General features: G+C 39.8%; 1 protein-coding gene across 1 annotated transcript; it reads right to left on the reverse strand.

The window, feature by feature from the left end:
- Positions 1–1,919: 1,919 nt before the first annotated feature.
- On the reverse strand, positions 1,920–8,322 carry slc34a2b (solute carrier family 34 member 2b). The gene is made up of 13 exons (XM_062396379.1): positions 8,290–8,322; positions 7,833–7,880; positions 7,614–7,742; positions 7,403–7,531; positions 6,972–7,115; positions 6,543–6,654; positions 6,236–6,431; positions 5,631–5,726; positions 5,202–5,313; positions 3,873–4,040; positions 3,490–3,606; positions 3,271–3,395; positions 1,920–2,901 (listed from the first exon to the last, which is right to left on the reverse strand). The coding sequence occupies exons 2-13, from the start codon at positions 7,876–7,878 to the stop codon at positions 2,365–2,367; spliced, it is 1,911 nt and encodes a 636-aa protein (XP_062252363.1). The 5' UTR covers positions 7,879–7,880; positions 8,290–8,322; the 3' UTR covers positions 1,920–2,364.
- Positions 8,323–9,526: the final 1,204 nt, after the last annotated feature.

Raw genomic sequence — 9,526 nt, forward strand, 5'->3', positions numbered from 1 at the left:
AATGAAACAACTCCCCCTCCTGTATCTGCAATGGAAAATTAGAACACAGCATTTTTATACTATGTATATTGTTAGATATTAGATTTTGGCAATATATGAATCTTGTGGATCTTTTATGCCGTCAGTGGTTTTGCTGGATAATCAGTAATTTCAATGGGTGACATTTTAAGATGGCTAAGATTAAATAAAGCTACAGATGTAGTCAACATAATTGATGAATCCATTTCATTAAATGATATTTACAAAAGGGTTGTAAGTGACCTAAAAACTCGAACCTTGGGAATAAAGACGTGTTCAACCACAGTCTGTGTGTCCTCACTTGTAGTCTGGTTGGCGTGGACTTTCACCCTTCCGCAGCCAGTAAGTACATTTCATGTTGGCTGCTGCTGTAAAATCATCTGTATGACTGTGAATATTCTGATTAAGTCCAATTTCCAACACTGACTGAAGCTGATAATGTCAAGATCAAGAGAATTCACTGCCACCACTCATCTGTTCTTACCTGTGCATTCACATGAAATCTTTCAGACATATCTGCTGAGGTTTGCTACGACCAGTCTGACTTCATTATATGTTTTGAATTTGGAACTGAAACATGAACTCTAGACACAGTAGATAGGTATTAATTTGACTTTCAGCGTGTTCTGTATTGTATTTTTGTATAATACATACTATCTCCACCTACAGCATATGCTAACATACTTATCTACCGAACCAGGATAATATAAAACTCCTTTTTGATGTCCTTTTGTATGTTTTTTCATGTTTACATCTGTCTTGTGTTAGGAGCATCATCAACCCCCCATCCACTCTTGGTGAATGTAATGAGGGATCTCACATCTGGCTCAGATTGTGTATCAGGCAAAACCTAGTTTAAACTTTCTCTACAGCAGTATCCAGTGTTGGCCAGCAGAGGTGAAAGCCCAGTCAACCAGTGATATCTTTGGAAACAGTTTTGAACCATTTTTTGAAAAACGTAATGTCGCACACCAAGTAAGTGGCAGCTTTTCTAGAAGAAGGATCCTATAGAGGATTCTATCATCATATAAAAATTGTCACTTCCAATGCTCCACTTTTCTCCATCTTTCCTTTTGAATTATGCTGCTGCTACCTGAAGATAAAACTGGGTTACAATTTATATGAACTCCACAATCGCACACTGTGATGACAGACAGTTTTCAAACCAGTCACAATGTATGGCACATGGATTGTGTCAGTTTATGACATGTTCACAACCGAATTAGAGCCTCTGAGTTATCCAATAAGCCAATTTTATTTATACAAATATTTGAAGGTACATTAAATACTACTGTATTTAACAACTTTCCTGAAATCAGTAATGTAACTTTGACAGCACCTTGTGAGCATTAAAAATTATTCATAAATAAATAAAACTATAAAAGATGTGATAAAAGTCTCCTTTTGATCAGAGTGCCCTGTACTGTACAGTCCATAAATGCTCCTGGATGTCATTAAATACAGGGAGGGCAGTTTCCATGCAGTAACAGCCGAGTGGGTGGTGGTGCGAGGAGCTGATACTTTGATTAGACTCACATTGTCCGACAGGTCAGGTGAGGCCATATATAGAGGAACTTAATGATTTAATTCAAACAAGACCCCTCCACCAAACCCTATCTCAGAATCTATGAATTACTTGTTCTTTTCCCTTCAAAAAAATCTTACAAAAACATGCATACATTTTGTTTTTTATACAATATGTTTGAATTCAGATGAGAAGTGAATTGAGAATCTATATGGAAAATTCACCCACAGGAAAATTCTTATCTGTTAGCAAGCAATATCATCGCTGAAGATCAAATGACTTATTGGCTATTATAGATAACATTCACTTCAGGCTCTAGTTACGAAGCCTGTGCAAACTACATATAATTTATGAAACACAATGAAAAAAAACGCTCTTTAAAAATAGCAATTTTTTATTTACAAATATTATAAAGTCTTAAATAATGAAGGATAACAAATTTTACTTCTGTGATAAACATTTGAGTTTAGATGTTCAATCTAGAGGTCAAAGGCCTCTTATAAAACCGCCTGTCATAAAAAATATATAAACACGTCATAACATTCAGAACCACCCACAGTTAAGTCACAGCAGACAGTGAGTCTCAACAATAAATTTAAGACATCATAAGATAAACATCACATGCCCAGAAACAGCAGGTTCATAATAATATGTCCAGCACTTCTTTTCATATTCCCCAGTGATTGACAGTGTTAACCATAGTGCAAAATATATCATCCAGTACAAGAGAATCATCAACATACCACAACCTGAGAAGTGACAAACATTAAGTGTTTCACAAATGCATCACTACATTGAGATACAAATTCAACTTAACGATGTTACAGATGTGTTGCTTTGACGGCCTCCTTCGTGTCCTCGTCTTTCAACATGGAGGGGTTATCGTACATCTCTAGGCTCTTAGTGTTGTTTTTCATCATCGTCTCATCTTCAGTTTTCTTGCAGCAGCAGCAGCAGCAGCAGCAGTATTTGCCGCAGAACCCTAAGGCCGAGGTCACCACAGTGTCCCAAGGCGCCATTGAATGCAGAGGTCGGGGCAAAAAGTCCCAGTCTTGTAGGAGCTTGGGCAGGAAGCGAGGGCATCGAGACTGCATCACGTTGACGATTATCACAAAGACGACCAACACAATGAATGGCACACCGACTCCAACGAGGACCTGCCAGCCAGCCATTGACAGGCCGAACACAGTCAGAGGGAAAACTAAGAAGCACAGGATGAGGTAGAGGCCGGCAAACCAGCGGTATTTAGCTGTATGGTTGCCCAACCCTCTGGCCAACCTGATGGGCACCCGCGTGAAGGGGATCGGATAAAACAGTAAGATACCCATGATGTTGAAGAAGAAATGGCAAAGTGCAATCTGGAAGAAAATAAAAACAGTTAAATTACATTAAAACAGGATTATCAAAGCTTAACGAAAACAACATCAATGCTTCGACCTACATGCTAATTTCAGCCTACCAATGTGCTCTCGTTGATGTTAAACAAACGGTCTGTTTTATTAGTTTCTAGTAATTGCTCATCCTCTGGGGAAAATGTAAGGGTCCCCTGGTAACCCATGGTTTAGATATTTCACAAAAAAAAAATGTAAAAGTAAAATACATCATAGCACTTAAGAAAAAGTGAGGGATCACCAAAGTCATTAGGATTCAGCCTAATGACTTTGGAAGTCATGAATTTCGGAGTATTTGCTGAGATATTTCTGAATAACCCAAACTGGTGGACTGACCTGTAGTGATTCTTTTAGTTTTTCTGCAGGACTAGCCATAGCAGCAAGTATAGCAGTGGTTGTTGTACCAATATTTGACCCCAGGGTCAAAGGATAGGCTCTCTCGAGGCTAATAACACCGATACCTGGTGAAAGAAGAACAACAAGATATAGATAAGTCCTGGATTCCTTCTCAAAAAAATCAAAGAGATGCACAATTCTTTATAAATGTCCACTCACCAACAAGAGGAGTTATAGCTGAGGTAAACACAGAGCTGCTCTGAACGATGAAGGTCATCCCTGCTCCCACCAAAATTGCAATGTATCCAGTCACCCAACAGAAGGGGAAGGGGAAGTCTGTAGCCAAACAGAAACACAGGAGATGAACAATAAACCTGATGAAGTGAATACAGAGTGACTGTACACATAACGACCAGAGCAAGGGAGGACTTCATATCCAAACAGTATTTGTGCCTGTGCTTCCCACCGTCACACAGCAGGACTGTGGGGACAGCCAGGTGAACCTGAAGCCACAGGAAGGCTGTGCCTGTGTTGCTCATCAAGCATCATCAATAAAGCAGACTATCAGACAGGCTGGCAACCCCTAAAAAGGAGAATTTTACCTGTGTTGATCACTTTCTTGATGACCACAGCCACCTGACCCTTCAGCATGGAGTTGAGCAGCTTGACAATGAGGATGAGGCATGTGCAGAGGACGAACAAGGACAGCGCCAGAAGAATGAGGCCCACGGCCAGGTCGGGCAGTGTCGTACTGGCGAAGATATGTTTGCCTGCAATGGACGGTGGAGGACATAACTGGCATTAAAATATCCACTTTGAAAACTGCAAGATGTAACTTCGACCACTAGGGGTCTTACAATCAACACAATAAAAAAAGGATAGTTTGATGACAAATATACACATCTACACATTCACTGAAGATGTGACCAAAACAAACAGTGGAAGGAAAAACAGCCAATTGGATAGCAGTGTGTTTTTCCTGAATCATTAGGTTTCTATGCTTTACATTACATTACGTTATACATATTATTTATTAACAGTTCACTCTCTTGTATCATTAGTAACTACTTTTACTTCTTCTTACGATTTCGCAATTATCTCAACTTCTGTGTAACTCTATTTGATAATTTTTCTTCTTAATTTAATTTTTACTCTACACTTTACATTAAAATGTTTCTATTTATAAATGTTTCTATTTATTTGTATTTCAATTTTACTACGCTCATAAGTCTCAAATAGTTTTTATTATTCAATTATTAATATTACTAAAGCGGTGAATAAAGAAAACATGAATAAAATGAAAAGTCCCTTTACCTTAGATACGATTTTGGATTTCTGTGGGTTTGTACGTTTTTTGAAAAATTTTGAATAATGTAAGAACACGTATATTTCGTAGGTATAGCAAAGCTGTAGTAATTTTTTTGATATTTTAACAGATGTTTTAAAGCTAAGAATAGCCTTGTGCGTGTGACTCACTTCAGAGCACTCTTTGATCAGTGGAGCTGATAAAACTGCAAGGATGTTTTCTGTGTGAAAGGAAAGTTTAAAGTGCGTAATTAGAAAAACAAACTGGTGCGTTATGACTCAAGTCTAGTTGAAAAGTGTGTGTTTGTGCCTTTTAAAATACTAAAACTGTTAAATGCATTTGAGGGCAAATTACTTTGAAGAAAGAACAAATTTTATGGTCACGTGGCTCAGGTGCTTCAGCGATCCACCATGAATAGACCTATTGAGCAGGTAGGAGGGTCACGGGAGGGTTTTAGCTGAGTCACTGTAACGACTCAAAGGTAGTAATTGTCAGAACATCAGAGACGGGTAGCATGAAGGAGGTCGTTGTTGTGGAATCTCGCGTTTCACTGAGCTTTGGTAGATCAGGTAATCCTAATTGCTTCGTAAATGTTCTTTTTCCCCCCAACCCCGGGCATGCTTACATCTCTGTAGGTGATTTATCCATGTCCTGTTCATCATGGTCCAGGTCAGGTTTCCTTCTTCCCAACAGAGGGCACCGGCTGTGCAGTTCTCCACTGTCACATTCCAGAAAGTCTGAGAGAAATAGCACAGATAACAGCCTTAAATGCAAGAAGAGACAGTATGAGGGTTAAGACGTAAATTTAGCTTTACTATGATAATCATGACATGCTCGTTCACAACACCGCACCTTTTACAAAATGACACACCTTCATAGTATGAGCTAACAGAATCACAGTGGTCATAATACAAGAAGGTGAATATCAGTCATTAACACAAAAAGCAGAGGTGACCATCACTTAATCATGTGGTTTTACTGTTGTTGTGTTACGCTCAGTGTTGGCAAACTGATAATTTGATGCACATGATGCATGTTGTTGTTGATTTCTTACCACGTTGGTCTCCGTCTTGCACCACACTTTGATCAGACTCATGTTTTCGGCTGCTGCGTCATTGGTGGCGATGAGGGAGATCACATTTTTGTCCAGCTATGAGAAAAGACAATTTTATGTTTAAAAAAAAGGCCTATCTTCTTAATGTCAAATATTCTACTTCATCAGACACTAGGGGTCTCCACTTATTCAAAACAATAACAAAAGACCTATTTTGATCATGAAGCAGTGTGGGATCATGGGAGTTGTCCTTACCAACACTGAAAATCTACCTGACACTGGTCCCGGATGAGGTCATGAATGGAAGTTTTATTCATGTTACGCAGCAAATGACAATGAATAATCATGATCAATTAGGATCAATACAAAATGTGGTAGGAACAAACAGCCTATTGGCTAAGTGGCTCCTTTGTCACATATTGTTTGTCGTGGAAGTTAGAGTAAAGACAGAGAATATGACCCAATAATAGGCTTTTCTTTGAGGTTCAAAATTATGATGATATAAGTAAACAATTCAACAAAAATATATAACACAGGTCAAGTCATTTTTTGACATTTTAATGATGAATTGTTTCATATCACATGTTTAACATTAGCACATCTACCTGGACGATGGAGTCGGTGAGAGGGTCTGTGATGACGTTGAGCAGGTCGGGCGCGTCCTCTCCGCCCTGGATGTTGAAGGATTCGATGATGAGGTGGGTGAGTTTGTACAGGACGCCTGTAGCTACCTCCAGCGGGAGGAGTATCAGCACAGCGAGCCAGTTGAAGAAGTCGTGCACTGTGGCACCGGCAAACGCCCTGGAGGAGAAGCCAAGAAAAACACTCTGTTTACAATGTTTGTGGTTTGACTAATGTTGTCTTTTATCAACTGCCACACGTGTCACAGGATGGAAATGTGCTCTGATCTACCTGCGGAACTCGTTTCGATCTCCTGCCTGCATCATAGCTACGATAGTGTTGGTGACAGAAGTTCCAATGTTGGCTCCCATGATGATCGGCACTGCAGACTGGACATCCAGCACTGAAAATATTAAGTAGCAATACATCATGTGCAATACAAAATAACAGAGATTCCAAACTAGACTAGTCATAATGAGAATATGCACTTCATATAATTAAACACTGTGCTGTTTATTATTGACAGATGCTGTTAAAGTAGTAGCACTTGAGTTCATTTGATAAAGCTGTGTGTCAGTAAAGGTCGGAACCACAGTACAAGCCATTAAATGGATTAAAATACAAATGGATGCAACGCATTTTCCATATGATAACATGTGTGTATTTGTGTATTTGTGTATGTCTGTGTTTGAGTCTGTGTGTGTCTGTGTGTCCACTTACGTCCAGAGGACACCATGCTGACCACAATGGAGGAGGAGGTGCTGGAGCTCTGCACCATCACTGTGACTAAAACCCCAATCACTAGCCCGGCCACAGGGTTGGCCAACACAGCATTGTCCTTGAAGATGTCACCAGCAGCTTTGCCTGTGTACAAACACACACACACACACACACACATACACACACACACACACACAAACACACACACACACACACACACAAACACACACACACACACACACACATACACACACATACACACACACACACACACACAAGTGGAGACGCACACAGTCAGCCTCAGGGCAAAATAACAGCATAATAGACATTCCATAAGCAGAACTTTGTTGTACCTAGTATTAAATAGAAAATAACTTGTGGTGATAATGATATTAAAGATATTGAATGTAATTCAGTGGATTGGTTTTTACCTCCGACCAGCTGGAAAGCAGAGCTGAGAACATCCAGAGAGCAAATAAAGAAGTAGAGAAGACCCAGCAGCGCAACCATCTTCAGTAAACCTGTCAGAATTCTCATCATCTTCCCTTTTGTATCCAGCTCTGTAAGAAAAATAGCACTGAATCAGAGTCAGATTGTGCAAAGGCATCCACGCAATGTTGCACGAAGGACGAGCCGCCTCACCTGACCACTTGATCCCATTGTCTATGAGCTCCGGGGCACTCCAGGGATCTGCATCTGGATCGTCGTTCACCAGGTCCAGAGTGGAGTAAGCTGGCGGGATGTTCCCCACTGGAGTGTCATCATCTGATGCTGGGCAATGAGCGGAGATGGTTCATAAGAAAAGGTGGCAACATAATAACACACTTTAAAGGGAGTTGGCTCTTCGGGAGCAGAACATACCAGGTTTAGGGGAGGAATTGGTCCCCACTTTCTGTCTTGGAGCCATGGCTGTGAGAAAAACAGGGAAAAAGTTAAAAAGAACAACAGATGATTAATTCAATTACTAATTATAGGCGGTTACATTTGTTATTTTTTTATAAAATTTTAAAGTTTAAATAATAAGTTGTTCAAGTAAGTGTATATGTGTTACCTGTGCCAAGCAAGTTTTTCAAATACACTGAATATAACAATTCAATATAATGCAATATCTGTACAACAGCCAAGAAAAGACAACAACTGCAGCCTCAACTACAAACTCATCACTCTAATGTCAAGGAAATCTGCACACAACTACTTTCAAACACTGCCTCTCTAAACATTTCTCACACAGTCTCCCTGAAACAACCTGACTTTCCTTAACATGATTCAGTGTGCATCAGTGTGTATCAGTGTGCATCAGTGAGGCCAGTGAACGCACCTGCTGCGGAGCTCTGAAGAGGAGAAGGCTTCACCTGCTTCACCTGTTACTCACTGAGGCTCAGTGCTCCTTTTATACTCCCCCCACAGCACACACACACAGACACACACACAGCTCGGTTCAAAGGCCATGGACATATGTGCAGCTCACAGGTGATAGGAGGGTGCATCTGAATGTGGGCCACAGCTTCTGATCAAGCCAACATCTGCAGTCACATGAGTTTTTCTGAGGTATGGGAAGAGAAGGAGACAGAAAGAGCTGAGTGAGGAGAAGATGGGAACTTGAAATGTCTTCTTATTCTTATATGGAAAATAGTAATTATAAAAGTATATTTAAATTGTATAAAACTTTTCAAGAACTCAAAGACACTGCATAGCATTAATCAAGTTAAAAAGATTGCCTAAAAGAGACACTAAAGATAAAACCTCAAATTGTCCCACATTGAAAGCAGTTTTACATCTAAAATATAACTCTGGCCCCAATATGTATGTAGTTACAAAAATGTATAAGGTAACCTGGCTGGAGGCTTTGGTCCGAGCTTCAGGTTTGACACAAGGCACAGGTCCTAGACCAGTCCATAATGCATACTGTAAGTGCCATCAAAGAAACTGCCTCCTGGTGGCTGTAAATAGAACACTGCCATTTGTTCTCAGATCTCCTCAGTGGTAGGTCAGAGGTCACAGGATAGTAATGTATATGTTATTTTTCTCTACTGGTCATTACTTCTGCCAAGCAGGTGATGTGTTTGTTTGTGAGCAGAAGAACAAAAAAAACCTATGGTTTCAATGGAAATTTGTGGCAGTATGAATACCGTCTATATTTCGCTTGATTTTTTAGAGTGTAATTTATGGATCTTGACAAAACAACATATTTTAATGTATCACTATTATTAAATCTACCTCATCTTAATTGTGTCTAGTTGTGCACTTTGCCAACATTCACAGAATCTGGTTATGTATCACACTGGAGCTGTTTCACTATTTGTGTCATTTCACCCAATATTTTGTATAACACAATATAACACATCTTAAATCAAGTAGTTTCAGTAGCTCCAATCGTTGTTGTTGCATTATCTACATCTACTATGCAGAGGCCTGAATATGCATTTTGCACACACACACACACACACACGCACACACACACACACACACACACACACACACACACACACACACACACACTCTCAATCTCTCTCTCTCTCTCCCACTCACACGTGCACATTTGTGGTTTTATTGCT

This window comes from Platichthys flesus, chromosome 9, assembly GCF_949316205.1.
Source record: "Platichthys flesus chromosome 9, fPlaFle2.1, whole genome shotgun sequence".
In the NCBI taxonomy this organism is placed as follows: domain Eukaryota; kingdom Metazoa; phylum Chordata; class Actinopteri; order Pleuronectiformes; family Pleuronectidae; genus Platichthys; species Platichthys flesus.